This window comes from Alosa pseudoharengus, unplaced genomic scaffold (genome assembly GCF_046254945.1).
Source record: "Alosa pseudoharengus isolate Yale_2024_CS ecotype anadromous, Long Island Sound unplaced genomic scaffold, YU_APseudo_1.1 YU_APseudo_1.1_scf_1, whole genome shotgun sequence".
Taxonomy (NCBI): domain Eukaryota; kingdom Metazoa; phylum Chordata; class Actinopteri; order Clupeiformes; family Clupeidae; genus Alosa; species Alosa pseudoharengus.
In genome coordinates this window covers 54,965,931-54,977,659 of record NW_027468564.1, presented here as the reverse complement: position 1 = coordinate 54,977,659, position 11,729 = coordinate 54,965,931, and the positions used below count along the sequence as shown (strand labels likewise).

The following is an 11,729-nucleotide window of genomic DNA, read 5'->3' as shown; positions in this document are numbered from 1 at the left end:
GTGTGTGTGTGTGTGTGTGTGTGTGTGTGTGTGTGTGTGTGTGTGTGCCCCCGACTCACCCTCTGCTCGCTGTTGCCAGCCAGCTCGTCCTGCAGGTCCTTGGCTTTGAGCTCCAGCTTGGTGCGCTGCTTGATCTGCTCCTGCCGCTCCGAGCTCAGCTGCTCCTTCTCCTCCTTCATGGCGGCCACCTTGGCCTTCAGCTCGCGCACCACACGCTCCGTCTCCTACGGGAGGAGGAGGGGCATCACAGGGGTTACTCCAGGTCAACTTTGCCTTCCAATTCAGTTAGGAGCCAAACACACTAGACACAAATTTCCTGTGTGCCGGTACATGAACACAGATGCAGAAGATGAATGTGCTCACTGAGAAAAAAACAGAATTGCTTTATCCCAACTTAGTGATACAAAGCAGTGAAAATACATACACATTCTATGAATTTAGAAGCCCCTCCCCCCTACTCATACCCCATAAAATGGTCCCGTGTGCTGGAGTACGGGGGATTGTTGACGCTCTCACCTCGACTTTGTCTCTGGCATCCTGCTGGGCGTCTCGCAGCTGCCTGGACTTGTCTCCGCAGGTCTCCCTCTTGGTGGACAACTGCAGGACAGAACGTTCACCAGTCAGACACAGTGACCTGCTGTGCACTATTGAGGATTCGCTGTTACGCAGGACAAAATAGGACTTTCTACAAGTGAACATCAGATGATTGCAAACAAGAACATCTGCTTTCCCATCAATTTCCCAGAGACAGATGTATCACCAGAGTGGCAACATAAACCTCAGTTCCAAAACCCTGAGGGCTTAAAGTAAAGAAAATGTCTGTGCCTGAAGTTATCAAGATGTCATATAAGCCTGCGTATTGGCCGTTTTCAATTCTAAAACAACCCAGCCCATGCCTGAATTCAGGCACAGTGCCTGAACACTTTAAGCCCTGTGGATGACGGGTCACCTCGTCCAGCTTGGCGCGCGTCTCGTTGAGCTCCTGGTTGTAGATGGTGTACTCGAGCGCCCGGCGCAGCTTGTCCCACTTCTGGTACTGGGCCAGCTCCTCCTTCTCATCCTCCAGAGTGTGCAGACGCTCCTCGATGTACTTCAGCAGCTCGTTGATCTTCTCCCTCTTGCCCTCTGATAGAGAGGAAAATAACAACAACAAACAACAACAGTTAGGGCTGTGGCACACCAGCCCTGCAGATCATCTGTTCAGGACATCACTTTCTTTAACTTCCCCATCATGAACAACGGACTGCAATAGGGCATGCTGTCATGCTATAGATCAGGACACTACACTAAGTCTACAAGGCTTCTATAGGGCTCTGCATGTGAATGTGGTTCTGCGGACTGGTGAGTCACCTGTCTCCTTCATGAGCGAGATACTCTCCTCCTTGCGCTCATCGTAGACCCTGGTACCGGCCACCTCTCGGAGCAGTTTCAGGCGCTGGGAGTCAGGGGCAGTAGCCATCTGGTTGATCTGTGGCCAGAAGACAAAACAAAATCTTATTGACAAACATTTCTCTTTTATCTCATGAATATAAAAGTCTGTTGTCAGGATTAGTCATTGCTACTAATGTATGTTAATGCAACTCAGTGGCCCGACTTGCCTTGCCCTGCTTGACGATGTAGTAGGGGTTGCTACGGGAGAAGCCAGCACTCTCCAGCAGGTTCATCACATCGTTCTTACTGCAACACAACAAAAGCCAATGGTCAACACAGCCAACCCCCCAGCTCAAAAACACAACTTACTCTCAGCCAAACGCTGCACAAAACTGGTAATGGTACACCCAAGTCTAAGCCCAAAACAGTTACATTTCAGTAAGGACCAAATTAGAGGACAGTAAAAATCTTTCAAAAATGCTTTACTTACGTCACCATTTTTTTGTCTAAGAAATACTGGTCCTTCTTGGCCCCAATGACACGTCGGAGGGACACCTCTTCTTTGTCGATCTTTGGAGGAAGAACATGAGAAAGACACTCAAATTAACTATAAGAGAGTGAGGGGTTGAACGCTTCCCAAAAGATTAAGTCGTGACGAGTCTTACCGGCAGCCTGTTGTCAGAATTGTCAAATATAATCTCCACAAAAGCCGAGATAACACGAGGGCCAGTCCCTTCCTATTGGGAAAGAAATGCTGCTGTTATTTCAAACATTCCATAGAACTGTGCTTAACCATACAACATTCTAACATCACAAATTAATCTGACAATTTATAATAGGTAGGATTATGCACAGGCATATTTATACTCATGCATACATCATATATTTATAATTTAAACCTTCAGATGTATACACTGTTCTTAACACAATGTCTTTTATAATATACATTACTATTACATCGGAGGAGAGAAAACTAAAACATGCACTGAGCATATTTAGTAGTCTGCATGAAAAGGTTTAACCAGGTAATCGGGTTTATATCAGAAATGGCTTTTCACAGAGCTCTGTGTATGGTCAGGCTGAGGGGCAAGGGGAAGAAGGGGGAGTAAGGGGAAGAAGAAGGGGGAGTAAGGGGGAGAAGGGAGAGTTTCTTACGTGTAGCAGGGCCAGACGCTGCTCGGGACGGAGGTGGCTGAACTCATCACTGAGCACAAACTGAATGGCTGTGAGGAAGATAAGCATAATACACATTAATGACTATGTATACAGGACTATATACACACACCTACACCTAGTAGGCATAGAACACAACACACACAGTGCCATCAACACACCACACAAACATCATACAAAACACCACAAGATGCTGATAGACTTACCATAGAAGAAGTTACTTTTGCCAGATCCATTTCTGCCAACTGTTAACAAAGAGAGATGTTAGACATAAATCCGCAGTACTTTCCCGACTGTTCATTCAAATGGACAGACAAATAATGACAGACCAACTCACCGATGACATTATGCTTTGGGCTGAAAGGGTCAACCACAGTCTGATCCCTGTAACTTCGGAACCCCTGGATAATGACCTGCAGATAAACATGTCCACTTAACAAGAAGCAGGAACTTCACCACCACAACAATAATCCATAATCCGCACTAAGGAGGATTAGAATATTACACTGGTGCTAATGTGGGCAGGAGAAGTATGGGTTGAGTTTACATGTCTGACACACTATGACATGAACTCAAACTTGTGTGGTATTGTTTGGGATGAGTGGTAACGTCTCCATGCTCTTAGGACCAGACACCTGTACTGTCACTGTTTTCCTACCATAGATATTATGCAATGGCATTCCAAATAAATCGACGTCTAATGTTAGAAAAACGTCTTGAGGTGAAGTGATATCTTAACCAAAGAGGCTTGTTTACTGACCTGCCTCAACCATCTCTGTTAAATCATACGTCCATCAATATGTGATGTTAACGTTACAGTAGCTACCTAGTTACATTGCTATCACTAGCTATGCTAATGTCATAACAGAGACACTAATGTTACCCGAACTTAATAAGTCTACTACCTCTCCACTCACAATAGTTAGAATAGACCTGAGATAACTAAGATTGCATGATTGATGAATCCAATCAAAACGCTGGGTGTGCTTTTGAACTGTCAGATATGACAATGTGAGCTCAGTAGCTAGCTAGTGTGCAACAAGCTCCTCAGAAGGCTAACGTTATAGCTATTTGCAGCAGGATAGCTAGATAGCTAATCAGCTTGCTTCGTTAAAAGAAAACACTGGCCAGAAATGTAAAGAGATGTATGATGGGTGTTGTTGCTAATAACACCCTATGTATTCCATATATGACAAAAATTACCTACTAGGCTGTCTACAAATTAATAACAAGAGGTGTTGCTCGGGTATTGGGTCACCAAATGCCTGAAGCAGCCATGTTTGTACTTAGCAGACGCACGAGCTAGTTAGCTCGAGCCATTTTCCTGCTAGCCGGCTGAATGAACATTAGCATGTTTTAACTGCGCCTCAAATGTTAATAAGTATATATTCGCCTGCTTTTGTGTTCCCCCTTTAAATACGATTTTGACCAGCATTTGACACTTAGCTCTCAGTCAGTTGTGATATTACTAAACGATTTTGCAGCATTTGACAAGCAGCACAAATTATTTCTAGAAACACGTCTCCACAACATGCAAGTTCTCCGCCTACCTGTTTAATGTACATGATCGTCTATGCAGGGACTTTCCTCAGGAATAAAATTCGAAAATCACCCTCCTCCTCCTCCAAAAGCTGAGAAGAAGGGCAAGGCTAGTTTTATTTGTAACTAAAGCCTTTTTTGCTATTCTGCTACGTCGGAGATTTGCGAAATATCCAGACAAAACAGAAATAACAACGAAAATGGCGACAGGGGCGGGACAAATAGAAGAGTTCACTGTGCATTTTAGGTGATGTTGGTGTTACTAATATATATATATATATTCTTAGAACTTATACATTTGTAGATTTAATTGATGTCTATATAGACATAACAAATTGTTTTGAATCATTCCAAATATTTACATATTTTCTCACGAGATAATGTTTCTAAATTATGATGTGTTTCAACGCCTCTCCCTATTTGTTTGAATTGGTATATTCCTGATGAGGGCGAAGTTGAGCGCCAAAGAGAGATTTGACTTGAGAGACTTCGTGAGTAAGTTGTTATAGTTAGCCTACTGTATCTGAATGTATCAATTTGTTTAATGTCTGTCTCCTTAGAGGAGCATCTTGTGTTTTGTAAAACAGCAGACTTTGCGGTTATGCGCGTGAGATCTATCAAAACTTGAAAGGTATGACTCCAAATACTCCATTTATCCCGCCAACCATTCCTTAGTCTGACAAAATGCCTATCAAATGGAAACCTTACACTGGAAAGGCAACATGGTTCGCTCCAACAACTCCATCATGCCTTTACAATTGTGTGCCATTAAAGCACATGTGTTTTGCTTGTTAGTGGAAACGTTGGCTGACTTCTTTTTGGTTGAATTCGAGCACTGATTTGGATTTGGTTGGTTGATCGGGGTCCCTAGAGACAGTCGACTCTTCTGGGTGTCCCCTCCCTCTTAGATTTATTTGAGACGTTCCCACATTATCTCTGTAGGGGTCACCATTGCACAGTTGCGCGTGACCTGTGCCTAAACCACGAAACGGATGAGAGTGATAGGACCAGGATTAACGATGACAGCCTATCACCCAGTTTGTCGATGTGCACGGAACAACATCCGAGCTAGTATGAAGTAGTGGAGTTCTTAAAAGTTTTAGTAGGCTAGCCTATTTGTCCATATAAGTAGGCCTAAATTAATTATTTGTATTTTATATTAGGCTAATCTAGGCCTAGTAATTATTCTTGCACTAGACTATTTTACTTTGCACCGTTTACATTTTATGGTAATCACCATTTCCAGTAGGCCGCCTCCATTGACACAGTCCTATCTGTCGTATCATATCACTGTATTTAAGCTACTTACTCACTTGTGACAGTGATGGTTCACTGTGGGATTAGATAGGCTAGACCATTCTGAGTGTTTTCTTGTGTCATTTCTCATGGGGTTAATAAAGTATTTATCTAATCGATAGAATCTTTCTAAAATTGAAATGCTTACGAGTATTATTCATCATATGCACCCAGTTCACCAACCAGACCAGGTTATGAAGTTTACCAGACCAGGTTATGAAGTTTACCAGACCAGGTTATGAAGTTTACCAGTCTGTTATGAAGTTTACCAGACCAGGTTATGAAGTTTACCAGACCAGGTTATGAAGTTTACCAGACCAGGTTATGAAGTTTACCAGTCTGTTATGAAATAGACTAAATTGAATAGTCTAAATGAAAACTAGTTTGCCTATAGGAACTTTATCATCATTTATTGTTTTTATAAAAACACACACTGTTTAAAAAACAATAAATTAATTCAGAAAGCCTGTTCAGATTTTAAGACAAAAACAGTAATACAACAACATAAAAACACGTTGCTAAGGCATGTATTGCAGTATACCGTGCTGAGTTTCATTAAATCCACAAATCAAAGGCAAATAGTATCAGTGAATATCCCTAAAACCACACACAGAAAATGAACTTTAGGCAAAGTACTCCAGTGACAATTCTTTTCCTGTTTTCTCTTTCTCCACCTTAGCTGATATTACCTTGCTTAACAATGTTTGCCAAGAGGCTTATTTCTTTTCAACTGTTGGTTTATTATTTAGTAATAATATGCTTTATTTTTTTCAAGTAATCTACAAAGGAAATGCCAAGCACTTGTTTAAGGCAGTGCAGTTATTGGGCTGAGCTTGAACTGGTGGACCGGCGACTGGAGGGGCAAGGGCGTCAGGAAGGAGGTAGGGAACGAGAAGACGGAAGACGGCTCTTCCCAGCTCTTGCCCAGCTCAAAGTCATCGGAGAAGAACGGGGAGGGGGCCGCTAGCCCTCGGGGTCCGGGCGTGGGTGGGGGCTTAGTTCCAGCTCCAGACACTTCCGTGATTCCCGCCAGGGTGGCAGAGTCCATGGACAGCCTCGGCAAGGAGGCTGGATCTCGGAGCGCAGGAACGGGCCCGGTGCCATTTCCTGTGAATTCCAACGAGGTGGCAGAGTCCATGGAGGCCCCTGGGACAGAGGAGGAAGGGGAAGCAGGAGGCGGCGTAGAGAGCACCTCAGCCTCGAACTGCAGCAGCTGGCCCATGAAGCTGAAGTTGGGCGAGATGATGGCGCGCTGCTTGCGGATGATGTCGAAGGCCTCCTCCAGCCGCAGCCGCCTGCTCCGCATCAGGTACGCCATGCAGATGGTCGGGGAGCGAGAGATGCCAGCTTCGCAGTGCACCAGCACTTTCCCACCGGCCTGTTTCACACGATCTGAGGGAGACACATGAAGAGGGAGAGAGTCAATAAACTGTTGAGGCTCATATCAACAACAATAACAATGAAGAAAAATGATCTTGTGCAGAGGTGGAGAACCAAAACAGTACTTATGACGCAAACGCTACGGAGAATGGCATAAATAGGTAAGTGAGTGGGTGGTAGGAGGACAGAAGAGACGCAAGTGAAGCGTGGACTGTTGTTTTGACAGCTCCGGGTGCTGCACGCCCTCAACTTTCTCTGTTCGTCTCAAAGCTGCATCCTCTTCGTCGTCATCATCATCATCATCTTCATTATCTGTATCATCGCCCCCAACATTCCTCTCCTACACATCTGCAGCCAAACTCCACACAGCCTGCCTGGGCGTATTGACTCCTTCTAACACCAACTGAGTCATACCATGCAGCTGCACCTCAAGGCCCACCTCGCCCATGAGGCCCATATATCTCCCTATTGCTCAGCCCACACAAGTCCATATCCTGATTTTGATGTTGGTTCAACAACCAAACTCTGCTGTTGCATTACAGGGCGCAGAGGTGTAACCACACAAATAGAATCAAACATTGACATTTTCAGAGAGCTTCAGCCTTTTCCTCCTTACGCTTAGAACATCTTCCTCTGTTCTAAGAACCCTCTAAATGCTCCACAGCAGAGCCCTATAAAGAGATCTATCTATACTGTTCTGCTCTACAGTTTTCATTTGGCTCAGAACATTTGGATCTATTTGAAGGTAGTCTAGTATGAAGTCATCATATTGCTTGTCCCCATAGAACACCCCAACAACAGTTCCACATAGAACCATTACGCATTAGATGTTTAAGATGCCATTCGCAATTAGGATGTTGGAGACCACGAGCTGAAATAATTTTGTTAGTTCTGCGCAAGAGCTATTTTATTTCTGGGATAATGCAGCATCTCTGTGTGAGAGCAGCTCATCTGGTCCGACAGTAGCTGTCCCTGTCCACTGCTGATGACTCACGGTCCAGCCCATCTGGGGTGGCAGCGGGCCCTTCTCTGCTTCACCTCACTGCTTTGATTTCACTCACAAGCCTCAGACGAGGACAATGACACACACACGCAAACACACACGACGACGCAACGTTTGTAGGTCGCAGTCTGGCGGGTTATAGCCACGCACTCATCCGCATGCCACGGCAACTTCTGGCGTGGGGGCGAGTGACACATCCGTGTCCCTGCGTAACCAAAGCCAGTCACTGACGCCAGCAGAGTTCCGGCCTGGCAGCTGTATCCTGCCCTTATAAATAAATAAATAAAGAGGCAAATAAATAAATAATCCCAAAGAACATCCCCACTCCCGTTTACTGGGGTTGACTGGACGCACGGTTCACATGGCTATTTGCTTGGACGACATTTGGCTCTGTTTGGCCTGCGGGCAAAGATCTCTGCCCTGGTCTCGGATGTCTATAAATAGCCTCCAGAGCACTTTCCTCCTCCCTTTGTGAGGGTTTTATGGCCTTTAAGAATACCTGCCCCCTTGGTGTCCTCCCTGGCCGCTCGGCCACCTGGAACCGGACCAATGTGCGAGATCCTCGCTCACATTCCTCCGAGCTGAGCATCCCCACCCCGCCTGTCATTAACGGCTCCCTCACGCCGGGGCACAGCGACCACGCCCGGTCATGAGACACCGGAGGAGAGATTAGTGAGCACACATCCGGTGACAACTGCACCTTGTTAAACTGCCAGGGGGGGGGGGAGGTGTCAGAGGCTATTCCTTGAATCACCAAGGATTTGTGTGTGTGGGGAGGGCAGAGTCAGAGGAGGGGAGAAGTAGGATTGGTCGTGAGAGTTTAGTTTATTTCTGGGTTCCTCTGCAGCACCCTGCCAGCAGAGGAAGTCTTAATTTAAAAACTGTAAGATGTGCCACCGAAATAAACAGGTTCTGCACCTATCTATAGCCTTGCCATGTAACACCGCCTGAGCTCCAAGGAATGTGTGAACGAGTCGTGTGAAAAGCTCTACATCTGGGAAGCAGGGATGTTATTAGAAACCTTAACACCCACTCTAAGTCACTACAAATACCGCAGAAGAAAATAAACAGACTTAAAAACAACCAGAGCCACACAAGCTTGCAGTGAGCTAACAAAGGATGGAAATATGTGTCTTTCCTCTCCTCTTTGAGAAGGATTGCATGCTGTGTCCAGAATTAGCAAATGCAGTGTAAGGACAATAGCCTTGTGTGTGCTTTAAAATAACACACTGCCTTTGATTTTGACCCCGATGCCATATCCTGTGCCATTGCAAGGCACTTATATACACAAAGAAAGGGAAATCCATCGCCTGTGGTTGACACAAAATACTATAATGTGCAGGTCTTTCCAATCCAGTGGTAACATTTGAATGTTTTGATGACCATGGTTGAATCCTCTCCTCTGTCTCCCTACCAACAGGACCGCTGGAGTGTCTTGCCCAGTCCAGAGGCTAAGGTTTATTGAGTGGGGGTGAGGTGACATGATTCATGTGCCCACTCACCGATGAAGTCGAACGCTTCCTGGAAGTGGGAGCTGATGTCGGCCGTGTGGCTGTCCTCCACTGGGATCCACTTGTAGTCATACTGGCCTTTTGCCGGGTGTGTGTCCCGCCTGGAGACGTTGAGCAAGGCTGAGATGCGGCGGTCAGCCAGGTAGTCGTGTCGGGAGGCGTGGTAGGCACTGCCGAGGTAGAGGAAAGGGGTGAGCTCCACCGGCGGACCCTGTGTCAACACAAAAGAGAAAAGAACGTCAGTGCCAAGTCTTTCAGAATCATTCTAATGTAGTGGATTTGAGGTGGATGGGGGTGTTTAAAAGGCTACTTCCTTTAAAAAAAACATCAAAAGCTTGAGAAAGGTCATAGATGAAAGATAAACTGTGGGGCTGGCTATTTCAGATGTCAGCTGGACAGCTTTGATAACCAGTGGCTTTGACTGGACCATGCCTTTAACATTTAATGTGAGACTTCAGCTGAGTGAGTAGGGTCAGGTTGGTAGAAACTACTGTTTCACTTTAACCAACGTTGCTGATTTAATTTAGACATTTCTTTCACTGTTTCAGAGCTGCCATTAAGGGGCCACTGCTCAACTGAAAAAGACTAAGAACTAAAATAGTTCTGCTTGTCAGCCTTATCTGTTTTCCTGCAGAGCCTGCTGATGGCAACCATGACAATAATCAGCTTCCATAGGGGAAGCGGCTGCTGTGGCAGTGGGCCAGAGGGGGGAAGCGGCGGGTTTTCTCTCTTCCATACCTGATCGTAATCTGGCTTGAGGTAGGAGCCCAGTTTCTCACAGTGGCTGCCGATGATTCTCTCGGTTTCGGTTCCGGTAGGTTCGACGGCTTTCATCTCAGTGCAAAGTTCAGGGTATTGGGCGTGGAAGTTCTCATAGCCCCCTGTAAAAGACAACATGCATCAAGTTAGCCAACTAACCACTAGAATGATGATATAAAAATAATGTGTATCGGCTTGTTCCCATTCAGTCCTCGAAATATCCTCCTGTATCACTTCATTTTTGTAAGGTATCATTCTCAGTGAAATATAGGTGTAGTCATGGCACGTAAAGTATCCGTGATAAATTAATTAAGCGATTACAGTATTTAAGTAGCCTGTTTTGATGAAGGCCACATTGTCTAAAGCAAAGTGATCATAATGGCAATTCTCCACACAAAATAGCATACGTGGGCTATTATTAATAGATTTTGAATGGCGAGAAAAAAAATCATTGAAAGGAGTGCGCTGCGCCGCGCGCTCTCAAGCTTCCCGAGCCGTGACTCATCCCAGTCCTTTGACGCACGCTGAGAATTTATCTCTCCAAGTGTACAGAAAATACATTGCTTGTGGGGTTGGTTGCTACAACAGCGAGTGATCAAATAAATGACTTAGACTTAAAACGAGTCATTTCACGGAAACCATGAAAGTGCGAGTTTACATTTCAGCCATGAGTGGGAATGATACGTGACATAAGGCTACAGTTAGATAATAATCCAAGAAGTGAAAGATGGATTCCCTCTAATTACTAATTTCATGTGGTTGCCAGTATTAGACATTAATATTAATAACATACCTATTTACATATTAGCCTAGTCAAATAAATGTAGGCTATGTTCCTTTCCATGATTAATCTATATTCGTTATGGAGACATGCACATATTGACAATGTCAGATTAGCCATACAAGATTATAGCCATACAGTTTAAAATAAAATGGTACGTTTCTCACCTTTCAGAAAGTAGATGTTAGCACCACTCGCTGAGAGTGTATTAATCACTATTTGAGCGACACTGTCCTTTCTGAGCTTTTGGAAATGAGGTGTCCGGTCGTCCAGAGCCACGACAGCCGAGATGCTGCCTTCCCGGAGCCGATACAAAGCTTTCTCGTCCGGGATGACAAACTGAAGCGGCACCGGGCCTCCTCGGGATCTCCTGACGACAACGGAATTCAGGTTCACGTTGACCGAACCTTTAATATTAGAGTTCGAAAAAGAAAAGTATGGTCGACAATCCACAATAAGACAGCTTCCACATTCCTTTCTGATAATTTTCTTCAAACGGCGACAATCTATGCTTGAAACCCTCATGATGGCTGGTTGAATGTTGAAATATTTCTATTAGTGTGGGTTGAAATGACAAGGCTACAGTTCTTGTGTCTAGGGCGTAGGAGCTACAACAGTTTGCTACACCCGTTCGTGCGTCTTTGCCTACATTGCCTCTAAGGGGATTCCGTCTGAGGAGTTTTATATGAATGAAACCTCCGGCTTGTGACGTCACGAACCATATATGGACTCCGATGAGGTATGATTAGAGTTCTTCTGCCCACAGCGATATTGCCTGTAGGCTACCTTGAACACGCCTTCTCTGAGGATGAATATTACCGCCTTTGAATCAGCCATTAGTCATGGTTGTCCTAACGTTTCGTTATTAAACACCGTGTCTTTCTCTTTGGCTATTTAAACAAATGTATCTTCCAAT

At 45.0% G+C, this 11,729-nt stretch overlaps 2 protein-coding genes across 2 annotated transcripts in view; both read right to left on the bottom strand.

Moving 5' to 3' along the window:
* smc3 (structural maintenance of chromosomes 3) overlaps positions 1 to 4,270 on the bottom strand; it is a 38,043-nt gene extending 33,773 nt beyond the window's left edge. Inside the window, exons 1-11 of the mRNA XM_076293342.1 lie at positions 4,095 to 4,270; positions 2,882 to 2,957; positions 2,751 to 2,789; positions 2,527 to 2,594; positions 2,037 to 2,108; positions 1,862 to 1,941; positions 1,599 to 1,677; positions 1,351 to 1,468; positions 950 to 1,125; positions 517 to 597; positions 60 to 224 (exon numbers count right to left, since the gene is read on the bottom strand). Of these exons, the coding sequence (XP_076149457.1) occupies positions 60 to 224; positions 517 to 597; positions 950 to 1,125; positions 1,351 to 1,468; positions 1,599 to 1,677; positions 1,862 to 1,941; positions 2,037 to 2,108; positions 2,527 to 2,594; positions 2,751 to 2,789; positions 2,882 to 2,957; positions 4,095 to 4,109 (969 nt within the window). The 5' untranslated portion in view covers positions 4,110 to 4,270. The remainder of the gene's footprint in view (positions 1 to 59; positions 225 to 516; positions 598 to 949; positions 1,126 to 1,350; positions 1,469 to 1,598; positions 1,678 to 1,861; positions 1,942 to 2,036; positions 2,109 to 2,526; positions 2,595 to 2,750; positions 2,790 to 2,881; positions 2,958 to 4,094) is intronic.
* A 1,498-nt stretch (positions 4,271 to 5,768) lies between these two features.
* dusp5 (dual specificity phosphatase 5) lies at positions 5,769 to 11,462 on the bottom strand. The gene is made up of 4 exons (XM_076293333.1): positions 10,981 to 11,462; positions 10,012 to 10,154; positions 9,265 to 9,484; positions 5,769 to 6,771 (listed from the first exon to the last, which is right to left on the bottom strand). The coding sequence occupies exons 1-4, from the start codon at positions 11,336 to 11,338 to the stop codon at positions 6,185 to 6,187; spliced, it is 1,308 nt and encodes a 435-aa protein (XP_076149448.1). The 5' UTR covers positions 11,339 to 11,462; the 3' UTR covers positions 5,769 to 6,184.
* Between the last annotated feature and the right edge of the window lie 267 nt (positions 11,463 to 11,729).

Coding starts and splice junctions, on each gene's coding strand:
- dusp5 (XM_076293333.1), bottom strand. CDS start 11,338: ATGAGGGTTTCAAGCATAGATTGTCGCCGTTTGAAGAAAATTATCAGA. Junction 10,155..10,980: donor TAACATCTACTTTCTGAAAG/GTGAGAAACGTA, acceptor TGTCTTTTACAG/GGGGCTATGAGAACTTCCAC. Junction 6,772..9,264: donor GGAAGCGTTCGACTTCATCG/GTGAGTGGGCAC, acceptor TGTCTCCCTCAG/ATCGTGTGAAACAGGCCGGT.